Here is a 25,568-nt window from a genome sequence, read left to right as displayed (position 1 = left end):
AATTATTTTTATTTTACTAATATGGAAACAAGAATCGAGAGGTAAACAATTTGTCCAAAAGCAAACAATTAGTAAATGAAAAGCACTGCAAATCCAGTTCTTTTTACAAACATAAAGGCCTTCCCATTATTATACCTGCCTCTCCTGGTTATTCCACATGCCTGGATATGGGTCCTCTTTCTTAACTCTAAGCATTTTCATAGTGGGAACCCCTTCTGTTTCTATTACTGTCATAGGAGCTGCCCACCCTGGTAGGCATTGCAAGTGCCATATGGACTATGAACTGCTCGTTTAGATGTCAGAAAAGAATGCCTCTGTAAACAGTTCTCTGGTAACATACTACTCACTGACCCTGTACAAAGGCCACCAATAGATAGGCCCAGGATTAATGTTTATAGCTCGGATGGTTTCACAACAAATTCCATCTGTTTTATAAATATTCGATTTATTTGCACTTAAGGGAGAACTTAAGGCAGTTGCCCAGATGCCCCCATCTCAACATGAATGACCATGAGAACTCCCAGACACAATCCCATTCAAGGGTCTGCCATCATTCTACCTATTACAGCTGTGACCAAGAGAACCAACGTGGCCCTGAAGTAATGACGTCAGCTTCACTATAATATATGCAGACAGCAGTGGTTAAGGTGCTGAATTCCCACATGACTCACCACAGTGCAAGTCCTGGACCCAGTGGCTTGAAAATCATACCAGGTATGTGTTCACACACGCCCAAAATCCCAAGAGGAGAATGGAGGATAAGGAACCATGGCATGGCCATCCCCCTCCCCCGGGGGGGTGATTTCTCAATTTCTCTCTCTCTCTCTCCATCTCTCTCTAGCAAGGGCATGCACTGTATAGCAAAAACCTTTACAAATAATAAAAGGTCTGCCTCTACAATCTTCAGCAAACCCCTAGTTATAAACCAAAGAAGCAGTGACCAATAGTGACCGTCCTCATCCTTAATTTTTTTTAACATCATCCAAAAATTAAGGCTATGAATTATTAGAGTAATTTTATTTAGGCAGAATTATTTCCATAGAACATTTCACAACTAGCTCATAAAAAAATGAACTGGGATGGTTTGTTTAATTCTCTCAACCACAGGGAGACATCTAAAGAGTGGGTTTTATAGAGGAATTTTCATTGCTAAGAGCCAGAAAAATGAAAAAAATCTTTGTTCTGGTTTGAATTATTATACATTTCTGTCTGATTTCCTGTAAATTTGTTTGTTTCCACTTGGCTTTAGAGATGAGTCTGAGAAGGTTCATTTGTGTGGGGCTCACTCAAAGAACTTACTTATTTGCAACATCATGGGGGTTTCAGACAGGACCATCACAGACACCATGTCTCTGCCAACAATACAGTTGCTAAGTGATGGTCCAAGCTTAGAAATAAAAGAGAGGAAGTTGCAAGGATTCTACCCTCAAGACAATGTCCCTGAACATGTCCTTGCAATGAGAACAAGAAGAAATGAAGAGCATAGATGAGGTACAGACGGGATTATTTCTAAACAGAATGCCTTTCAGCGCTGTTTTGTGACAAGTCGGCAACTCTGTAAGCGAGCCCCTCACAATTTCAGAGCTGCACCTGGTTTAACTGATGGCTCTCATCATTTCCCCACTGGTCGGTGCAAACCAGTCCCATTCAACTGCGCACTGAGAACATCGGGATGGTGGAGCTATGGTTACTTCAGTGCTCGTTCGGTATTAACTCGTGTGTCACTGTGCCGGACGTCTCTCTATTCATCTCTCTACCCCTGCGTAGTTGGGGTTGAAGGGAAGCACACACACACAAAAAAAGGTAAGAACTTGAGTCTTGCCCTGCAGCATCTTATGATTGCTCAGGTAAGACACAAAGATGTGAAACACTGAAAAAGCCTTCCGAGGATGCGAGTGGTTGATGCCCAGGTGAGTGGGGCAGATGCTGCTTTAGGGATTCAGAAGTTTGGATAAACTGGGAAGAGCTTCAAAGAAGAAGTGGAATAAGAGCTGGACTTCGTGTAATGTGAGGTCTATAAAAAAGAGAACTAGTGAAGAGCTTCCCAGCAGGAGACAGCAAGGCCCACAGTTCTTGTATTTGAGATGGAGCGTTGCTTACTTGTACAACTGTCAGAGGATCACACTGACTGGAGTGGGACTGTCTGGAAATAACTGAGATGTGACCATAGAGGAGGGTAGAGTGGAATTCTAAAATATCCGAATCCTTAATGTACCCGTAGCATACCTAAAATGATTAAGGTTGACTTACGTTCTAATGTGACCAGTCAAAAACAGTGAAAGTTCATGCACACACAAGAACTTGCACGTGAATGTTGACAGCAGCATTGTTCACAATAGCCTCAAAGAGGAAACAACCAATAGTCCATCAGTGAGTGAATAAATAAACAAAATGTGGTATATTGTACATAGACTACTATTTAGCAATGGAAAGAAACAAAATGCTGACATGTGCTACAAAATGATGAATCTTGAAAACACTATTGAAGTGAAAGAAGCCAGTCACAAAAGGCCCCAGATTGTGTGATCCCATATGTACAAAGTGTCCGGAACAGGCAAACACATATAGAGACAGTCTGGGGCTGGGAAAGTTGGGGGAAAATATGGAGTGACTGCTCATCGAGAAATGTTTTTAGGGGGTGACGAGAATGTCCTAAAGTTGTGGTGATGGGTGTATAATTGAATATACCAAAATCATTGACTCATATATTTCAAACAAGTGAGTTGTATATGAATTATATGCATTAAAGATGTTATTTTAAAAACAAACTGTTGAGTAGGGACGTTAAAGAGCAGGATCTAGAAACACAGGGTTTACACATCATTACCAATTCATTTATAATAAATATAGCCCAGTTAGAAATATAAAGGGAAAAGACTGTGTTTCCCTTATCCATATCTCTCTCTCTCTCTCTGCTATAGGGTTTGTGTGCTCACCAGAGACACAGAGACAGACAGAAAGTGAGAAATTAACTCCCCTCCCCAAGGGGGATGGCCACACCATGATCCCTTCTCCTCCATTCTCCTCTCAGGATTTTGGGCACACATGTACATGTGCCTGGCATGAGTTTTGAGCTGCCAGGTCCAGGACTCAAAACGTGGTTGATCATGGAGGAGTCCATCACCTTTATCACTATGCCACCGACCTGCCCCTACTCTAATTCTTTTTTAAAATGGGCCTTTTGTATATAGGAGGCCCAGGTTCAATTCCTGGTCCACCCTAAAAGCTGCATGTTGTGGCTTGTGCCTATAGCCCAGCTAGTTAGGAGGCTGAGGCAGGAGGATCAAGATATAGTGAGACTCTGTCTTAAGGGGGAGGGCGGACATTATATATACACATAGAAAGAAAGAGTGAGATACATACATATATAGCTTTTAGTTTCCTAAACCTACTAGCCCCCAATTTTAAGTTGACTTTGATTTAAAAAGAAAAATAAGAGTGGCTGGGTTTGAATATTTAAAATCTCTGTGTGTGTGTGTGTGTGTGTGTGTGTGTGTGTGTGTGTGTGTACACCCATCCCTTGGGAATCTCTAACAAATATATCATGTTCAATCATTTCTGACCATTCCCTAGATCCCTTGTGATTCCTGGAGGAGTTAAAGATATTGAATTTCAATTCATTCCAGCAACAGTTTATTGAGTGTCTGTCTTGGGGCCAGCACACAAAGCAAGCAAGAGGAGAGAGAGGAGTAAGAAAGACAGTCCTGCTTCAAAGTGCTTCCCACTCCAAATACAGACAAGCACAGAAACAAAATGCTCCGTGCAGGCTGAGTGGGACAATAATGTGACCCAGAATTTTTTTCTTTTCTTTCTTTCTTTTTTTTTTTTTCCTTTTCTGCATTTATTGCAACCACAGTATTTTATCCTACCATGAGTTCTGCTATAGGGTGTTTGTACTTGCTAGAGAAACAGAGGGATAGAAAGTGAGAAATCACCCCCTTGGGGGGGCGGGGATGGCCATGTCACAAATCCTTTCCTTCCATTCTCCTTTTGGGATTTTGTGCACCCATGCACATGCGCCCACTGTGAGTTTTAAGCCACCAGGTCCAGGATTCGTACCACAGTTAACTATGTAGGAGTCCAGCAACATAACCATAAGCCATCTGCTAGTCCCAGAATAGCAATTTCCTACTGAAGCCATCAAGTTTCTTTTTCCACAGTTATTATTTTGGAATAAGAATATCGAAAAGAGATTTCAACCATTTTTCCCCTGTGCCACATTTATTGGGTCTCATCCCTAAATTAACAAATTTATGCTTGAATTAAATATTTTCCCCAAAACATCATCTTCATGGCCTCTCTCCATACTTTTAAGCTTTGCTCGATTATCTCGGTGCCGCATTTTGCAATGATCATTTAGCCAGACTTCTTTTCAAACGTTTGTATCAGGACTCCTTTGTTTGTTAATCATGATGCTTCTTGCTCCTGCTTGAAAATTGCATCAAGTTTGATCATTTGATAAAACAAGAAAACTAGATTGCTATAGTTCTCCAACATCACATCTCCATACAGGTTCTTTTGAATGGGATTGAGTAGCTGCCACTCCTCCAATGAGTGCACAACTGTGTTCTCAAATGATACCTGTGACTTGACCATTTTCGGCTACTCTTGAGGATCAACTGTTTTGTGACTTGTCCAGACACACTGGAGGCCAGCCTCTGTCACAGATTAAACCAAGAATGCATCCTTGGTCTTGAGGCCTCTTCTTTCTTTCTTGTTTTTATTTGTTTATTTATTTATTTAAGTTTTGCTATAGGACACACATGTAGAAATTTCAGTCTGTATGACCAGAGCATGCAGGAGAGCACATCACCCAGGAGAATACAGGCTTACAGACACTTTAAATTCCTTTGTTGTCCTTGGACCATGTCATTTCCATTCAACCACATTCCGAATCAAAGCCAGAGATTTCCAGGGCACAAGACCACACAGAGATGTTATTTCCTACATACGATTGAGCCCCAGGACCTGCTAGTGCAGAAGCGATGTGGTCCAACAAAGAAAGTCTCCCTGAGGAACTACATTTTCCCTATTTCTTAAAGTATCTACATGCAAATCACCTTGGGAGTGTTTGATAAATGCAAAACCCTAAGCCCCAGCTAAGGGCCAGAAGGTAGCATGGAGGTTAAGACAGTGGATCTCACATGGCCAACTCCGTGGTTAGAGTGACTGGCAGCCTGAAAAACCCACCAGGTGTATGTGTGTGTGTGTGTGTGTGTGTGTGTGTGTGTGTGTGTGTGTATGCCCAAAATCCCGAGAAGAGACGAGGAGAAGGAATTGCTGTGTAGCCATCCTCTCTGGGGGAAGATTTCTCTCTTTCTCTCTGTGTCTCTGTGGTGAGCACACACGACCTATAGGAAAAATTATTAAAAGAAACAGAAGCACTAAACTCCAGCCGAAACCAACTAAAGCAAAGATTCTGATATGGAGGCTCTAGAAATACAAATGAGGAGGTCTTCAAAAAATTCATGGTGGGGGCTGGCAGGTGGCTTGGTGTTTAAGGCACTGGACTCCCATATGGTTGACTGTGGGTCCCAGACCTGGAGGCTTGCTTTCTCACTCTCCGTCTCTCTGTCTCTCTCTGGTCAAGTTGAAGATTAATTATAAATAAATTAAATTAAATTAATATATATTTTTTAAAGTTCATGGAAGGCCAGCAGATGGTGTGATGGTTGGGTCACTGGACTCACACAGGGCTGACTGCGGCTTGGGTCCCAGAATTGGGGGCTTGCTTTCTCACTTTCTCTCTCTCTCTCTCTCTCTCTCTCTCTCTCTCTCTCTCCTCTCTCTGGTGAGCACACATGACCTATAGAAAGCTTTAAAAAGTAATAATAAATTAATTAATTAATTAAATACTTTTTAAAATTCCTGGAGGGGTAGAATGGTGCTGTAACAGTGAGATGCAGTGCTCTGCAGGGCTGACTTTTCTGGAAGAATTCTACATTCACATCCGAAACCTCCGTGGCTGTGATGGGCACGTGCCTGCTGATGATCTGGGGCTGGCTGATGCTGGAGGTGGGTCACAAAGTTGAAACCTTGTTGGGGGCACGGTCTCTTTTCTCTCTCACTCATGGAAGGAATAAATAAACTCTTAAATAAATAAACAGTTTGTGGAAAATGTACTGTTATGAAAATCTCAATGCATAGATCTAAAAGATGTTTTGCACCAAGATAAACTTGCATTCTAATTCCATTTTTCACAAACTCTTTGAAGTCCCTGCCTATCTATATAATGTAAACTTCTCTTTATCCTACAAAATCCACCCAATTTAAGACAGCTGGTTTACTGTGACTATGACACTGGGTGTAAATAACTAAACTTGTACTTCTCTAACTATATTCTGGAGAATATTAGTTCTTTAAGAAGTTAATAAGTATTCCTTAGAAGAAAAAAATGTTTTCAATATCTCTGGGTTCAGTAAAATGGAACTAGCTTATCTCCCACAGAATGTGAGGAGATGCCATGTGTACTTTGTACTGTGATTCTTTGAGAAAGGGACACAGAATGTGGTGATTACCAAACTTATTTGTCTAGGGAACCTACTTCTTCTCCCAATGTGTCAATGGGCATACTAAATTAATCGTTAGACACCCACCAATCAAAATTTAGACTCTGAGGATCAGCAGGTGGCAGAATGCGTATGGCACTGGACTTCCACATAGTCTACCATATTTCAAGTCCCAGACCCAGTGTCTTAAAACTCACACTGGGTGCATGTGCATACGTGCCAAAATCCCGAAAGGAGAATGGAGAAGATGAAATTGTGGTGTGGCCACCCGCCGCCCCCCAGGGGGTGATTTCTCGCTTTCTGTCTCTGTCTCTCTGGAAAGCACATGCACCCTATAGCAAAAATCTCTCAAAAACCTAACACTGAAAAATGCTATGATCTACTCTAAACATTGGGTTGTTGGGAAAGTCATGATGCATTTTTGCATAGAGAAATATGCTATGACTTTACTGATGACCTAAAAGAAAAAGAAACATACACAAGAGACTAACGTACAGTAAGTTTCTTCTGTAGTTTTCAAATACAGCAGCATACATACCTAAGGGTGAGTTCAGGGCCCAACCTGGATGCAGCTAGAATACAATCATTCTGTAGCAAGTTCCTGGTCACTGGGGGGGTCCTCCAGTCCAGAACAAAATCATCTCATGACTTTGGGATGAAGTCAGTGACTTTCTTAGCCAGCAATCAAATCAGCAGCTGAAGGCTGAGACCTTCAGAATGAGGACCCAACTTCCAATCTGAGCTCTTCTGGGTCAGCTCAAAAACCATCAGAAGGGAACCAGCAGTTAACGTAATGGCTATGTCGCTGGACTCCCACGTAGTCGACCGCGGTTCGCGTCCCGAACCCGGTGGCTTAAAACTCACGCCGGGCGCATGTGCGTGCATGCCCAAGATCCTGAGAGGAGAATGGAGGAGAAGGGATTGCGGTGTGGCCATCCCCCCTGGGGGGTTATTTCTCGCTTTATGTCTCTATGTCTCTCTCTGTCTGTCTGGCGAGCTCACGCACCCTATAGCAAAAAATCTCTCTCTCAAAAAAAAAAAAAAAAAAAAAACCATCAGAAGAAACAGTGTGATTTCCCAATCAGAGTGGCATCACTGTCTGACCGGTCGGCTAAGCCAAAAGCAGGAGTTCTTCTTCCTTTCCAAACTAATTAGTCAGTACACCTGCTGCATACACGACTTCAATATTTTTCAGTTCCCCTCCTCCTCTCTCTCCCCACTACTACTGCCCTAGTTCAGGCCTCCATCATCTCACACCTGCTCCAGTTCCACAGCGTCCTAACTGGCTTCCCTTCCTGAATCCTTCCTGTCCTCGAGTCCCTCTCCCACCCTGACCAAATCACAGCTGACCATGCTGCTTTCTAGTTTAAAACTCCCTCAACAGGGGCTTGTCCTTCAGCCCAGTGGCAAGAAAAACCTGCCAGGTGCATGTAGGTGCATACCCCGAATCCCAACAGATTTGGAAAAATGGAGGAGAAAGGATTGTGATGTGACCATGCCCCATTGGGGCGGGGTGCACTCTTGATCTCTCTCTCTCTCTCTCTGGTGAGTGTCATGCCCTCTAGCAATAAAAAAAGAAGTCCCTTAACAGTTCTCAATTAATTACTGCATATAATTTCTCCCAAAATATGTTTTACAAAGCATGAATACAATAAAAAGATCAGATCCTTTCAAATTGAAGGTCAGGTATTTTAATGTATAGGTATGACAAGGATCACCCCTCAGAGTCTGATCTGTCCTAGGACAGTATAAATGTTCTGTAATTTCTTGGAGACTAAGAATCTAGAGGAAAGCCCAATCAGTGCACTGGGAAGTGTTTCCGAATCTATCCATATCCTTGGGAATCTTAAAAGTCATTTAACACAAATGTTTATAGGATAATGGACACTTTTTCACTTCTAAAGATATGGTACAGCTTACTGCCAGAAACGGCTGGAAATCCTCATTTTCTACAGTAAGACCACCTGCAAGTTCAAAACCATACTTCTTCTATTAAGTATAGAAGTGAGGTTTTTGTGTTCATTATGTATTTGTGAGCCTTAAAATAGGAACTGAATATTCAAATGCCTTAAAAATCAGATCACAGCTAACAAAATTCTGGCTGAATTTCTAGAACCAGGTGTCTGGTATGTGCCCTTCCCCAAACCCCTCGAGATAGCTTCTTACAAAACTAGTCACTAAGTTAGACAGATCTTCCAGATCTTTGAGTTGGCTGCTGGCTGGCATTTTGAAAGCCAGCTTCTCTATGTAAATGCAACACTAAAATGAAAAAATCTAACAACTAGCTGCACATTTAACAGCCAGAACATATTTTAGTTAAAAGGGATATGAATCAAAACATTCATAGACTCTAGGCTATGCATTTCTTGTCCTTTTTTCTACCTCATTTCTATCCTTCACTCTTTTTCCTTGCTCTTAAATTTGAGGGTGGGGGAGAGTCACCCACGCTAAAGTTTCAATGTGGTATGAAAACTTTTTCTTTTCTTTTGTTTTTGTTTTTGCTAGTGGGCACGTGCACTTGCCTGAGATAGAGACAGAGAAAGAAACAGGGAAAGCAAAAAAGCATGGCCCGCCCATGGGGCATGTTTGCCTCATAATCCTCTCTTCTCCATTCCTCCTTCCTTTCAGTATTTTGGGCATGAGTATACACATGCCCAGTGGAACACTTACTTTACTTTATTTAGCTACCTTTAAACCCACATACATTTCAAAACCAGGGCAAAACAATGTCATATTTGTCAACTACTACTCCATTTTAATAAAATCTTAATAGTAATCATATCTAGCATAGTTCTTTATATTGTTGCTTTGATCCAAGGAGTTTAATAAACACACACACACACACACACACACACACACACACACTTGCACACACGTCATTCAGAATACCACAGCTGATGTAAAGCATCAATAAGAACAAATGAGAACAGCAAACTTCTCTTATAAGATCTACCTCACCCTTCTCATAACACTCTACATTAGTAATAGTTTAAGATTACAGCTATAAAAATAATATGAGAAACCATTCCTGAAAAATAACATATTATTTTATAAGCATGTAAGTCTTGAAAACATTGAAGCTATGTTCATGTATTATGTATGCTGGCTTAGCTCTACTATGACTTCTTACATACGTTTAGAGATTTATGAGGCATCTCTTTATTGTCTCTGTATACCCATGTATCAAGCACACAGCTTTTCAGGAGTAAACATCAGAGCCTTAACTTTATTAATTAAAACAAGTTTCAACTGAAACTCATGACAGTCATTTTATTTTGTTACCCCTGGAATTGGCGCTCCATTACGGCCACTGGCACAGTTCTGTAAACATATGAACCAGGTCTCCATCGCTGAGCACAGCCTGACTCTCTCCATGCAGATACACTACAGGCAGGGAGAAAATCTGCTCCCCAGAATCCTCCTTACCTTAAGAATCACGGTTCCTCAGAGGGGTGAGACATCTGCTGACATGGGCAAGCAGTCACCACTATAGTGCTCTGTCCCAGGGAGGCAGTGGAGCAAAAGGCCAAGATGAGCATCGCCAATGAGAGAGCCTTCTGTTCAGGTGCAGAGGCATGGCCTCTGCATCTCCCTGCGATGGATCCCCATCCTTGGCCAGCTGGATCATCAAGCAAAGGTCAGTGCTCTTTACACACTCAGGATCCTGGCATCTCGTCTGTGCATGAACACACTCACTTCTATATTCTGCAAGTCCCAACAACGGAAGCAAGGGCATTTAGTAGCCATCCTAATCGTGATCATAGGATATTGAATTCCACTAGTTTCACTTGTTTCTCCCAAAGAGACTTCCAAAATGTCTAGATGAAGTATAGTACGCATACAGAAACACACACATAGCATACCTGTAGAACTTGGTGGATTTTCAGAAATTGTATACACTGTGTAACTGGCAACCAGTCAAAATGGACTTTTTAATAGAGACACCCTGGTCTGTTTAGCTTTACTAAAAATAGCAAGGCCTAGCCTGCGAACGATATTTTCTATGGACCTGCTATACCTTCCAAAACAAGTTCTGTTTTCAACACTGTAAACACTCCTCTTAGCAATAATACCTCCACCGGGCCGATATATCTTTTAATAAGAAGGCTGTCATCAGAACTGTAAAACCTCATATTGCTAATTCCTACTCCTACTAAGCCTCTCACAGTGTTACATGGTGGGAGTCACAATGTGATAACCTTCAGAGGAATCCCCAAAATTATATTGATCTGAACGGAGCATATCTAAGCCCCAAGCAGACTGGAGACACATTTTATATCTTAGCATCTGGGAAGATGTTTGTATATTGTAAGGTGTTTTTGAAAACCATCTTAGCTTAGCTTCTCAAGCTTTCACTACAAGCTAAATTTAAGTATTTATTTTCTCCCATTGCCAGACTTGGTTAAAGTACTCCAGATACTAATCAAACAACAAAACAGTATAGGAATTAAGGTTCAGGTGACTGGTTGCAGTGAAACTACCTCCGCACGGAAAAGCAACACACATCTCCAATGGAAAATGACTAAAAGAGCTCATCAGAGCTTCGGTAGCATCTTCAGACACGTGTTATAGGAATGCCTTCACATTGCATGCTTTTATCGGCTGATATGAATATACACTCAGAAAACACCGTAGGACAGATAAAGTCAACATATATTTGTGTTTCCAAATCACCCTCTGCCTTCCTCTATTCTGCTTTTACACTGCATGACTAAACTCTAAGTTCTGCTCTTTGCCTTCTGGTTTGGGTTTGGCCAATGGGTGCCCTGGCAGAGATCAGAGAAATGGAGGAGAATGAAATTAGGGTATTTATGGCCTGGCTTTCTCCCTCTAGAATGCTCCCAGGATGACCGCATTCCTTCACAGGGAAAGCTGCATCTTCCTCAAGACAGCTTCTGGGGACCAGCAGTTGGTGTAATGGCTATGTCACTGGACTACCATGTAGTTGACCACGGTTTGAGTTCTGCACCCGGCGGCTTAAACTCTTGCCGGGCGCATGTGCATGTGTGCCCAAGATCCTGAGAGGAGAATGGAGGAGAAGCGATTGCGATGTGGCCATCCCCCTTGGGGGGGGGGGGAGGTGATTTCTCACTTTCTGCCTCTCTGTGTCTCTCTGTCTTTCTGGCTAGTGCACATGCCCTATAGCAAAAACCTTTCTACCCCCCAAAAAAGATAGCTCTGGACAAAACTCAGTTCTCTGTACTCTCTTAGTGTCTGTAATCACGTGCTTTCCTTGCCCTGTTGGGTCTAGGGGTAGTAGCAACTCCGCAGTTACCAGTGCTGAGGGTAACACACTATCTCTTGTGATTTTCTTACACTCTACCAACACTTTTTCATTTTATTAAACCCTCTCAAATTATCCTAATTTAGCACGTTACCTGTTTTTTGTAGTGGCTCTGATTGACTCAGGGCCACAAAGCATTAGAACCTTCTGTTCCTTGTACTTTTTTCCCTTTCACCTTTTAAAAACATTGCTACTAAATCATGCAACTATTATTTTGTATTGAAAGCTCATAGAGATGAACTGTAAATGAAAAAGACAGAGAATAAAAATGGAACTTGGATGTTCTTGGCTAAGACCAAATGTAGCATTGACTTAAAATGGCCATCAAGGCCTGCATACAAATCATGAAAACGCTAAGGTCTTTCTAAAACACGAGACCTCTTTCTGACATTCTCTAGTATTGAGACTTTATGTTAAATTGTGTGCATGTATTATTATAATAATCTATCACTGACTCAGGACATCAAATCACATCACAAAGCAACATCAAAAGCTCAGAAGAAATCAAGAAGCAAATCTAGTCTCTGAGTAGATAAAGGACTCACCGTCAGAGAGCAATGTATTCTCTGTTTTTCAGCTGCTCCCAATTTCCAGCTGGTATGTAAGATGTTAGCACCACCCAAGTCATATGACAGAAGTACCCTTTGAGGGTTCTTTGCAGTTTGTTTTTTAGCCAAAGGAAAAGGCAGTCTATTAATTAAAAGTGAAAGTATACCCCTAAGAGGTATACTTTGCAAGCCTGGGCAAAGAGTGGCTCAAAAGGTTGCTTCTTTCTGTTTTTTTTATATTATTAATCTTGGAATGTGACATCATAAAATCAACACTGTTCTAGAAAGAAATGTGAGGCAGTTTCTACTAGAAATTATCTGGGTTCATTCTTCACAGTGCCTAATGTCTCTTGGTCTGAGTCTTTTTTCATCTATGAAATGAAATGGTAGAAGATGAAACTTCTCAAGTTTTTGAGGGTTGTTTAAGTTGTTTAAGTGCACATGCACCAAGTATCTTTTTCAAGCCGCCAGGTCTGTGACTTGAATTGCACAATTGGCCATGTGGATCTAGCTACCTTAACAACCACACCACTGGGTGCTCGCTTCGGCAGCACATATACAACCACACCACCGGCAGGCCCAGAATGTTATTTTCATATAAAAATATTTTATAATACTCACCAATACATATAAATTGTAAAATGTGCTAATCCTTTGATTTAGCAATTCTACTTCCAAGAAGGTATTTGGGAGAAATATTTCATGTGCACATGAAGATTCACATAAAAGAATTGACCGAAGACTTTATCTAAAGGTCTGAAAAAGGAGAACTAGTCTAAATCCACAGCAGGAAGCCAAATTCATTAAGGTACAACCACACTATATAGCTATTACGCCACTCAGCTTATTAAAGAGAATCAATCGAGGGTTGGTCAGCTGGTATGGTGGTTAAGGTGGCTAGAGCCAACATGACCAACTGTGCCGTTCAAATCCTGACCTGATGGCTCAAAAAATATGCCTGGCACGTGCACACGCATGCCCAAAATCCCAAGAGGAGAATGGAGACAAAAGGACTGCAGCATAGCCATCCTTCCTATGGACTGAATTCTTACTTTCCCTCTCTCTCTGTCTCTGTCTCTCTCCAGCAGGTGTATATGCCCTATAACAAAAACAACAAAAAAAGGAGACTCAATTGATATGGAAAAACATCATGGTAGATTTTTATGTGAAGAAGTGAATCACAGAATAATAATATTTATTATGATCTTATTTGTATTTTTTAAAATTACAAATAGAATGTATGTGTGCTTATAAGTATACTTTTTCTAAAGAGCCTTGTTTGTCAATTCACTTTAAAAAAAAGGTATGACCAGATACCCATTGAATTATGAAGAATGGCTGCCAGAGGGGAGGTGAGCAGGTTGGGAGGTCATCAAGGGAGACTGATTCTCCACACTATATGGTTTTGCATTGTTTAAATATTTTCCCCAAAATACCTCATTTTACTGGATTCCACATACAAACGACCTTAAGATTCAATGCTGGATTTTGTACCACAAAGGGAAAAAAAACAGCTAATAAAATTATGACATCATTAGTTTTAAGAGGACCTTCATGTTAGACACGTTAAACATTGGAGAGAACTTAAGTCTTTGGATCAATAAAGTATGACATAGGTCTGTAGAACTTTTTTAGAAAGAATTATTTATTTTATTTTATTTAATCAATTGAATTTATTTATTTAAAATTTGACCAGAGAGAGAGAGAAAGGGAAAATGAGGAAGCAAGCCACCAGGTCCAGGAGTTGAACCTCCGTCAGCCATGTGGGAGTCCAGAGCCTTAACCACCATGCTACCTGCCAGCCCTGGACTGTAGAAATTTTTACAATATAGAAAAAAGAACTATCATTGGCATTCTACAAACATGCATGATCATGTTTTAGGTACCAATTTCTTAGTTTTCAATTAACTCATGATAAAACATAGCCATCCGGTGCTCCTTTCTTTTTAAAATCTAACATCTATACAGTCTTCTTTGATCTATGCGATCTAGTCCTTCCTCTACTCTAACATCACAGCACTTCACAAAGGGTCCGGTGCATCATAATAGCTAAATGCTTCATGTTTGTCTACTTTATCGTCTTCACCTTAATGACATTCTTACATTCTAAGCATTAACAACATGTCAAAGGGTGAGACAATTTGAAAATTTGATAGATATGTTCTTAATTTTGCCACTTGGATCAATAGAGCCACTGAATCAGATAAACCCTAAGACATTAACCTCTGGGACATCATTTGAGATTATATGCTATGAAGCAATTGATAACGACTCTGGAAATAAACTAGGGAACTAATTTGTTTACTCACTAACCATTTATAGTGATATTCATTGTATATTTCCAGCTTGATGATAAATATTTGCCTCCAACTCTTACTTCATCCAAATAATATTTAAGGAGATATTTGAAAGATTAGACTCAAGTAAAGACTGTATTTTTTTTTTTTTGGAGAGGTTTTTGCTATAGGGCGCATGCACTCACCAGACAGAGAGAGATAGAGAGATAGAAAGCGAGAAATCACCACCCAGGGGGATGGCCATGCCATAATCCCTTCTCCTCCATTCTCCTCTCGGGATCTTGGGCATGCACACACACGCGCCCGGTGTGAGTTTAAGCCCCTGGGTCTGGGATGTGAACCGCGTGGGAGTCCAGTGACATAGCCATTACGCTAACTGCTGGTCCCAAGACTGTATTCTTGAGGCTGGCAGATGGTGTGGTGGTTAAGGGCGCTGGACCCCCATATGGCCAACTGTGGTTTGAGTCCCAGACCTGGTGACTTGCTTTCTCACTCCCCACAATCCACCCCTGCCTTTCTCTCTCTCAGTCTGTCCCTCTCTGGTCAAATTTGAATAAATAAATAAATAAATAAATAAATAAATAAATAAATAAAGTCAAATAAAAATAATTTTTTCTTTAAAATAAGGACTGTATTCTTTTTCACCTTTGTGGACTTTCATTTTATCATAGAAGACAATTAAACAGATCAGCATAGTCACTTTTTTTTAAAGTAATGGATGAGTATTTGAAAATAGATGAATGGGGGCCAGTAGGTAGTAGGGTGGTTAAGGCTCACATGGCCAACCACAGTTCAAATCCCAGACCTGGTGACTTGCTTTCTCACTTTCCCTCTCTCTCTTTCTGTGCCTCTTTCTGGTCAAATTAAAATATGTGAATGAATAAATAAAATTAAATAAATAATTCTTTTAAAAAAATAGATGAATATGTTCTAGAATTTGTTATATTCCTGAAGTTTTCCAGTTGATTGGTTATTAGCTTTAAAACATTCCAAAGGAGGGGCCAGCAGGTGGTATGGTGGTTAAGGTGCTGGACTCCTATATGGCCGATCATGATTCGAGTCCTGGACCTGGTGGCATTCTCACTTTCTCTCTCTGTTTGCTTATCTGTTTCTCTCTGGTCAAATTAAAGAACAACAATAAAAATAAATAAGTAAAATAAATAATATTAGGGACCAGCAGATGGCGTAATGGTTACATCTCTGGACTCTCATATAGTCGACCATGGTTCAAGTCCCAGACCCAGCAGCTTAAAACTCACACCAAGCACAATAATCCCCAAAATAGACAAGTGGGATTACATCAGATTAAGAAGTTTCTGCATAGCAAAGGACACAGAAATTAGTGTGAATCAACAACTCTTGCAATGGGAGAATGTTGTTGTAAACTATACCTTAGACAAGGAACTGATAACCATAATACACAGGGAATGCAAGTGGTTTATCCCCCCAAAAATGATTAACCCAATTAAAAGTTGGGAAAATGAGCTGAACAAATAGCTATCTAAGGAAGACATACAAACAGCCAAAAAGCATATGAGGAAATGGTCAACATGGCCTCATTGTAAGGGAGATGCAGATGAAAACCACAATGAGATACTATCTAAGCCCTATCAGAATGGTGAAGATTACAAACACAAAAAATAATAATTGTTGGTGAGATTGTGGTGAAAGGGGAACTCTCTTACACTGTTGGTGGGAACGTAAATTGGCCCAGCCACTGTAGAAAACAATATGGGTGTTCCTCAAAGACCTACAAATAGAACTACCATTAGACCCAGCAGTTCTATTCTTGGGTATCTACCCAAAGGACAGGAGAATACTCAGTTGGAAAAGCACTTGCACATCAATGTTTATTGTGGTACTATTCATGATCACTAAGACATGGAACCAACCCAATTGTTCACAAACAGATGAATGGATTGAAAAAGTGTGGCACATATACTCTATGGAATACTATTCCACCATAAAAAAAAAAAAAGAGAGAGAGAGAGAGATAGACCCTGGCATTTGATAGAAAGTGGTCAAATATGGAAGCTTTGTTGCTGAGTAAAGCAAGCCAGGGCATGAAAAAGGTATATTGTATGTCTCCACTTAATATATACTGATTGTCCACACTCTATGGTAGAGATTAAAAGATTGAAGGACATAAAAGCAGTGAAAATAGTTATGGACACTGGAGACAGTATGGAGGGAGGGTGGGAGAAGGGAAGAGTACTTAGAAGGAAATCAGGGAGAAAAAATAGAGAGGCAAGACATTTGTGGGACACAGAAATGGCTTAATGCCTGCTGATGATAATTCTCAAGTGTATTCTCAAGTGGTCTGAGGTGTATTTCATGTTGGGTAAATTCTCTTTACAAGTCAAATCATGTATAGTAATCAAATGTTTGAAACAAAGATAAGGGGAGAAAAAAACAAAAACTCACTCCGGGCATGTGTGCATGTGTGCCCAAAATCTCAAGAGGAAAATGGAGGAGAAGAGACTGCAGTGTGGCCATGCTCCCTGGGAGATGATGTTTTACTTTCTGTCTCTTTGTCTCTTTCTCTCCAGTGATCACATGTGCCCTATAGCAAAAATCTCTCTCTTAAAAAAAATTCCGAAGGATGATAATGATAAGCTGAGGAAAATTTGTAAGCCAAGTGAACACTGAACAACAATATTCTCAATGATCAAGTATTATAAGAACTGTAAAATAATTACTTCAACCATTTATATGTCAACACTGTCCTAGAGTACAGTTCAGACACCTTAGCCAAGGCAAAAAGATACTAAAAGCAGAAATATCTTTTGTTCATCTGTATGAGTTAGGAAAAACTTACTTTTCAGAAAACTCTGCCTTTCATCTTTTTCTTAGAGATGAGTGAGAGTCAAGTGTTTCCAGTTCACATAACTGTGGGCCAAAGCGCACAATGGGTGCTGGCAAACAAACAAGCAGCAGACAGAGCATCCTGTTTGGTTTCTCAAGATAAAAGCTTAAATAAGAACATCTTCCCTTTCAAATACCCAGTCTTTCCAAGGTTTGCACCACACTCACTTTCTTCCCTGAAGATGCTCTAGAGGCCAAACATCCAGACCCCAACATCGACACCTTGCTCACTCTGTACAAAATGCCAGGGTTCTTGATCATTTCAAAAAGAAAATGGGCTATTGGTGGCATTTCTATCTCAACAGAAGAAATTACTTGTCAGCAAACAGAACAGGTTTTTGGATGTGAAGCCTTAGAAATAATCCAAACTTCTTATTTTATAGGAGGAGACATTGAAAATGAGAAAGATTATACAATGCTGCAATTTGAATGATACTCACAAATTCATGTGCTGAGATTTGGTGGTGATGAAACTAAGACGGTGAAAACTTGGACTGGCCCCACATTGCAGTGCTTGAGCCTGGGTACTGGGTCCCACATGACCAATGGTGTGTACATGTGTGTTTACACACATGTGCATCCCAAATCCCAATAGGATGAAAAAATGAAGGAAAAAAGGATTGTGGCATGATCACTTCCCATAGGTGAGTTTTCTCTCTCCCCTTCTCTCTGGTGAGTGTGCATGCCCTCTGACAAAATGAATGAATGAATGAATGAATGAATGAATGAATGAATGAATGATTTAAGAGAGTGACAACTTAACCCCACTATGATATCGAAAGATGGAACCTTTGGGAGAATATTTGGCTTAGGGTCATTAAGGAGGAGCCCCCATGGTTGGCTCCTGATGGTTTATAAGGAGAGGGAACGAGACCAAAACATGGACACAACTGCATGTTCTCCTGCCCTCCAGCATGTTGTGATGCAGTCTGGAGGCCCTCCCAGGTGCCACTCCTGGGCCTTGGACCACCAAACTGTGAGCTGAATAAACCTCTATTTTTGTAAATTACCCAGACTCAAATGTTTTCTGTTATTAGCAGCAGAATAGACCAGAACATACGACTTGCCCAAAGTCACAGCTAATTAGTAGCAAAGGCCAAGACTTCTAATTCTTGGTGTCCTTTCTGATACACTCTATTGTTCCCTTATCCAAAACAAATATAACAAACTAATCATAGGGTCTTAGAAAATTAGCACATTCTCAGAGCCAGCAGATAGTGTGATGGATAAGGTGATCTCCCACATGGCCAACTGTGGTTCGAGTCCCAGACCTGGCAACTTGCTTTCTCACTTTCTCTCTCTCTCGTCAAATTAAAAAAAAACAATAATAGGGAACCAGCAGTTAGCGTAACAGCTATGTCATTGGACTCCCACGTAGTCGACCGCCGTTTGCATCCCAGACCCGGTGGCTTAAAACTCACGCCGGGCGCGTGTGTGTGCATGCCCAAGATCCCGAAAGGAGAATGGAGGAGAAGGGATTGTGGTGTGGCCATCCCCCCTGGGGGGGTGATTTCTCGCTTTCTGTCTCTATGTCTCTGTCTGGCGAGCGCACGTGCCCTATGGCGAAAATCTCTCCCCCCCAAAAAAAATAATAATAAAAATATAATAATAATAAATAAAATTAAATAAATAATTCTTTAAAAAGAATATGAGTACATTCTTTTACCTGTCAACCACTATGAGATTTTTGCCATAGGGCGGGCGCCACCACACCCAACCACTATGAGATTTTTGAAAATTGCTTTCTAAAACTATACAAAAACTCTGAAAATAAATCAGGGGACTTGACAGGACTATCAGAGCCTGCAGAGGAAGGGGCATGTTTGGTTCCCCAAAGTATAAGTCTATTCATTATAAGTATACCAGTAACAGCAGAGGACACAACTAACTTCATCTTCAAACACCTGAGACAGCTTCTGTTACCATCGACACTCTGGGGATGAGGAGAGCAAGGCACAGAAAGTTTCAGCAATGTACCCAGGGCCACCTGTGAGGAAGGGGTCCATACATCTAACCACGTAGTATAGTTTCATCATACAAATTACAGTGAACCTAACATTTTCCTGGCTGATCGACATGCTCAGCAAAAGATAAAAATGTAAAGTTTTATGAAGATGAAGATTGAGAAACACTTTTACTATACCCTTATCGTTCACTGAACTTAACAACATTGCCAGCAGAGTAATAATATTGAAGGTCAGAATCTTTTTCCTATCTGATGCTCCAGCCAAAAGGAAAAGAGAGATTAAGGAGTCAAAGGAGCAAGAAAGGCAAAGTGAGAGAACCGTTACTCACAAACTACACAATCACGCTCCTGAATAATCGGCAGCTGCCAGTCTTCACAGCCAGGGGCATCCCTTCAAACAATCCCCCTAGATAAAAAGGCTAAAAGCAAATTCAACACATCCTGTTTTAAATGTAAGGTTTTTCAGTATTTCAGATGACAGACACAAAAGAAGAAAACAGGACATAATAAGTACTGATAGTGTGGCACCATTTAAGAAGAGAGAAAAATGTTTATAACTAAAACTATGCGCTTATGTTATAAAACAACATGTAACTGTAGACCAGGAACACATGTGGTCTATTCCTATCTCAGAAATCATCACATGAGCTCATCTGGGCTACATTCCTTTTTGACATACCATTAAATATTGTACAAATAGCTGCGTAATTTTATCTTGGACTCACACCCTTCAAAGTCTTAAAAACTTCAAAGTACAAGGCATAAAAGCCTACAGCTCACAATCTGCTGTCATTATTTTATATGAACTGTAAAGGCCCTTGAGTTGACACACAAAGTTGTAGCCTACTGTGCTGTATCCGCAATAAGTGAGAGCACGCGCCCACTCAGTGTGTCCTTCCGGGGGTAGTCACAGGTGCTGTTTTCACATGCCAGATGCAAGCACATTAAAGGTACCTAAATCAGCCTGGTTTACATGAGAATACAGAGCCTAAAACTGTAGAGCTCCTTTGGTAAAGTTTTTTGTATTTTGTTTTGGGGATTTTGAGAGTTTTTAAATATATTTTTGCCATAGGATGTATGCACTGGTGAGAGAGTGAGAAATCACCCCCTGGAGGGATGACCATGCTGCAGTCCCTTCTCCTCTATCCTCCTCTTGGATATGAATGCACACACAATGGCATGACTTTTTTTCTTTTTTGATTTCCTGTTCTGAGAATCAAACCGTATTTAGCCATGTGGGAATCCAGCATCTTAACCATCATATCACCTGCTGGCCTCACACATACCCATAGGGTGCATGTGCTCTTCGGAGAGACATAGAGAGGAGACGTGAAAAACCACCCCCAGGGTATATGACGACACTGCAATCCCTTCTCCATCTACTCTGGGAATTTGGAGCATGCACACGTGCCCAGTGTAATTTCCCAGCCACCAAGTCCGGGCCTTGAACCACGACTGACCATTTGGGAGTTCAACACCTTAACCACCATGCCACTCTTTGGTACAGTTTTTAACTTAGTTTCATGGATATCTGAGCTCATGCCTTGATGATTAGTTAAAAGTAGGGGGACCAGCAGACTGCGTAGTGGTTATGTTGCTGGACTCCCACATGTGGTTCAAGTCCCAGACCTGGTGTCTTACAACTCACGCCGGGCACATATGCATGTGTGCCCAAACTCCTGAAAGGAGAATGGAGGAGAAGGGATTGTGGCATGGCCATCTCTCCTGGGGGATGATTTCTCACTTTCTGTCTCTTTGTCTCTTTCTGTCTCTCCAGTGAGTGCACGTGCTCTATAGCAAAAATCTCTCCCTAAAAAATAAAAGAAAATAAAGAACTAGTGGGAGAAGAGAATGAAAATTATAAGATGTTCTTTATAGAACATCTCACACTACAACATAATGTTCGTTGAATAAATAGGACCATACTCTAAAATCCTCTAAAATCCTGGATCAATTCATCATAACTACTAATAAGAACACCAGCAGGAAAGGAGATAGAGGGATACAGAAACACCTGGAGAAAATCGAGGATTGATTTTACAGGTTGAATATCCTTTATCCAAAATGCTTGGGACCAGAAATGTTTCAGATTTCAGATTTGTTGGATTTTGGAACATCTGCATATACATGATGACATACTTTGGGGATGAGACCCAAGTCTAAACATGAAATTCATTTATGTTTCATGTACAATTTATACACGTGGCCTGAAGGTCATTTCAAACAACAATTTTATATTGAAGCATCCTGATGAACTCTGTCATGAGGTCAAGCGTAGAATTTTCCACTATTTGTTTCATGTTGGTACTTGAAAAATTTTGAATTTTGGAGCACTTCAAATTTCAGATTTTTGGATTAGGGACAACAGGTAATACTTCCTTCATTTAACACATCACTTAAAAATAGAAAATTAGGGATTGGCAGGTGGCATGGTGGTTGAGGTACTGGACTCCCACTTGGTTAACCACAGTTTGAGTCCTGGACTTAGAAGCTTTCTCCCCCCCCCCTTTCTCTCTCCTCTCTTCTTATCTCTCTGGGTCAAATTAAAATAATAATAGTAACAATAATAATAAAATTAAATAATTCTTTTCCAAAAATGGAAAATTAACCAGAGAGAGACAAGACTGATGGTCTAGAGAAGCAAATTCACAGGATCTGATTAGATTTAAGGGACTTCTCTCTTCAGCTCCACCACAGTTACATCTAGAAATCATTTCAACAAATATTTTAGAAAGCTATCATTGCTAAGAATCAACTGATTAAAGACAAAGCTTGGCTCATCAGCTCTTTAACAGACCCTGACCAAACATCAAAATAGCTTAGCTGAGTAAAACAAGTTGCTCTTTCTAGTCAAATTTCTCACACAAAGCAGGAGCAGTATTCTGTTTTCTCCTCTGGCCAGTGCTGTCAAATCCAACCCTTAGATTCTTCTACAGACTAGTTCTCATTCTCTATAACCATAAAAGACTTTCTGACCCCAGAAGGGAAGCTCTAACCCACCAAACCATAAAGACCTCTGGCCTTCCTATTGCCAAAAGCAACCTAGTTCTTAATATCCCTACAGCATTTGTCCAGAGCCCCTAAACACAATCCCAGATCCCCATCTACTCTAAATTTCTATTTGAAATTTATCCTTTTCCCTAGCAGGCACAAGGACATGTTTTCATATTTAAAATAACTTCATTATATCTTTGAAAGTAGTCATCTTTTATTTTCCATGTACACATTGTCTTTTTCCACCCTCTTGGGTATCATTCTTCACATCAAAACAGTTAATTTTCCTTGTCCATAAGCTCTATGGTAGAAATTTTTGCTTAGTATTAACCATCAATTAGCAAGGGTTGGAGCGTCTCTGTATACGGATATATGTGAATGTACGAGGGTGTGCAATGTGTATGCACGCGTGGGTGCACAGACATTTAGACAAACATACATAGTATCCAGCTCACAGAAATAATTAATGTTTACTTATCCTGATAATAGTGTACACATAGATTTAAATATGTGCTTTTATATATGTATTTTTATATATATTCAGATACTATTATATATTATAGTTCACAAAACTTATCTCCACTTGTATTTTACTTTTTTACATAAGATTTCTAACAGTCCAATAATAAATAATATTATTAATAATAAAACTATAGCTCCTTTCTATGACTGAAAACACTTAAAGGATATATTTTCCTCTCTGGTAGTTGTCCTGAATTATGATCTATTAATCTCTTTACTAAAGAACAGGTCTCTCCTTCTAAATACTCTAGACTTTAAGCATTTTAAATTAGAAGGAATTTTGTCAGAGAAATTAACTATTAATTCTCTGCACAGTTAACCATGGCTCCACTTTACAAAATGCTCTAAGAACCTATATTTCAAGTTGTTCAAAATTCCATGGAGGAGCTTTACATTTGCAAAGCATCTCCTCCATAGGCCAGTTCTAGTCCTAGATTTTGTCAAGTGAGACAGCATTTAACAGAATAGGATGCAATGCACAGTAGCAGGTTGGGAATGACCTATTTACATATATGTGCACTGCTAGCTTAAAAGGGTATACGGCACGACATTCGCAACAATTATCTCTGGGTGGTGGGTTTTAGGTAATGTTTCCTGCTTCTCTGCTCCTTCTAGGTATCCCTACAAGAATGTTCACCTATTATTTGTGTAATAAATTTGCTAGATAGAAAAAAACAAACAAACAAACAAGCTATCCCTAGACTAGAATGATTCCACAAACATCAAAACACACAATCTTTTTATAAAACAAGTATACACCAAGAAGCAGATCTACTAAAATCTATCGGGAGTCAGATTAAAATACATGGTGTGTGCCTGCCGTCAGTAACACCATCTTGGTCCCCAAGACCTGCATTAAGACAAGGTGGGAGCAGTGAAGGTAGAAGAGGGTACCCCACATACAGATCCTGAGTAGGGAGGGCCTCTGTGCACAACTGATTGTAACCGGCCTGGACCAGGCAGAAACTCATCCAGAGGCACACATTCCATTACCTACGTCAAGTTAACATTAGGAGTCACGTCACATGTTACCTGAAAGCTCCCATTCTCATGCAGGACCCTAATGTGGGATACTGAATGATCTTTTGCACTTCTTTGCAATTCTGAATGACCTTGATTTTTACTTACTCTCCCGGAAACCAAAGCATAAGTTAAAGAACTTGCCCTCAAAGGCTCCACGGGACTCAAGAACCTAAAATGTCCAGACTCCAGTGTGCGCCGGCATGCTTCAAGGTCCTCTCTCTTCATACGCACAGTATGTGAGCTACGGAGGTTACAGGCTAATCTTTGGGCACTGGGCATAAAATATCTACCTTTGGACCAGTCTCTTAAGAAAAACCTTGCATCCCAGTACCAAAATCTCTTTCATACAGTGGGGGTGTGAGGTGCTAACAGTGCTTAAGAATGCTTTATTCTTATTCAGAATAAAATATCACTCCCTGGTCAAGATGATCTTATTATAGGTTTACTGTGTGAACTCACTGAATATAATTGCTTATCATGTGTTAACCCCACATACCCGACCAACAGCACAGAGTGGCAGGACATATGTGCATGGCGCCCCAGCCCCCCGAAGGAAGTGCCATGCTCAGCTTTTAGTGCCTGTGTATTCTCGGACTGCAGCTGGCCATCTGAGAAAAGCCTCTCCATGCTATCCACCAGACCTGTTCCGAGAGCTCTGCTTCAATCTGGGCAAACCCCACACTTACAGCCATAAATGCATTGGCACTGAGAAAGACTGCTGAGGATGTGGCACTCCAGGTGTGGCTTTATTGTCACTTCACCGGGTCAGCTATTTAGGCCTAGTCTTCTCCATTGGCTTGAAGCTCTGTTCACACCATCTTGGGTAACACATCACATTATTCTTCCTTATAAAAACAAACAAACTCAAATGAGCATTCAGAGTCAGTTCACCCCGCCGAGTATCTCTGTCTTCCCCTCTGATTTATGTGTTTTGGTTTCAGTCCCACCCATCTGCAAGCCTCCCATACTCTCAACAGAGGACCAGCCAGATGCCTTTGCTCATTCCCACCTTCCTCACCTCCGCAGATGTGCACAGCCCGGAGGAGCTCAGTCTACTGGCCACCACTGAGTCACCAGGAGCACAGCACTGCAGTACCTAGCACTACCTGCCATCGACTACCTCCACGGAGTCCAGTTACTGCACTCTTCGCTTCCCACCCTACAGACCAACTCAGCTGTCCTGTGAGGCTGGGCCAGAAGGAAAGAAATGTTTTCATACTTATAATGGCTCTCCTTTGAACCAGTGCATCTGAAATTTACACAGTTCTGGAGAACGAGGAACTGGACACATTAGTTCCTAGCCGACTCTTTTCACAGCAGCTGGTTTCTAAAGGCATATCTGAAATAACTCCAATCCACTTCAGTACAAATACACTGCCCAAGTTCAAAATCAATGGTCAAAAATAAAACTTACAATTCAATAAGGCATCACATGTTTCATAACGGAGTGTGGAGAGAAGGGATATAAGAAATAACCAGGCCTCCTAAAGAGCCCAGCCAGGGAAGCTGGTTTACTGAACTCCTGTGGCTGCCACACTCTCCCAACCCACCTGGCAGTGT

General features: G+C 40.8%; 1 protein-coding gene across 3 annotated transcripts in view; it reads right to left on the bottom strand.

The window, feature by feature from the left end:
- The window catches only part of CACNB4 (calcium voltage-gated channel auxiliary subunit beta 4), a 311,756-nt gene that overhangs the window by 138,150 nt on the left and 148,038 nt on the right, over positions 1-25,568 (bottom strand). Inside the window, exon 2 of one of the 3 annotated variants that reach the window (XM_006157628.3) lies at positions 24,695-24,853. The exons of the other annotated variants lie outside the window; for them this stretch is intronic. Within the exon in view, the coding sequence (XP_006157690.1) occupies positions 24,695-24,700 (6 nt within the window). The 5' untranslated portion in view covers positions 24,701-24,853. The remainder of the gene's footprint in view (positions 1-24,694; positions 24,854-25,568) is intronic. 3 annotated transcript variants of the gene reach the window in all.

The sequence above is a fragment of the Tupaia chinensis genome, unplaced genomic scaffold, assembly GCF_000334495.1.
Source record: "Tupaia chinensis unplaced genomic scaffold, TupChi_1.0 Scaffold000549_1, whole genome shotgun sequence".
In the NCBI taxonomy this organism is placed as follows: domain Eukaryota; kingdom Metazoa; phylum Chordata; class Mammalia; order Scandentia; family Tupaiidae; genus Tupaia; species Tupaia belangeri.
The sequence above is the reverse complement of the archived record's forward strand: the minus strand, read 5'-3'. Positions and strand labels throughout refer to the sequence as shown.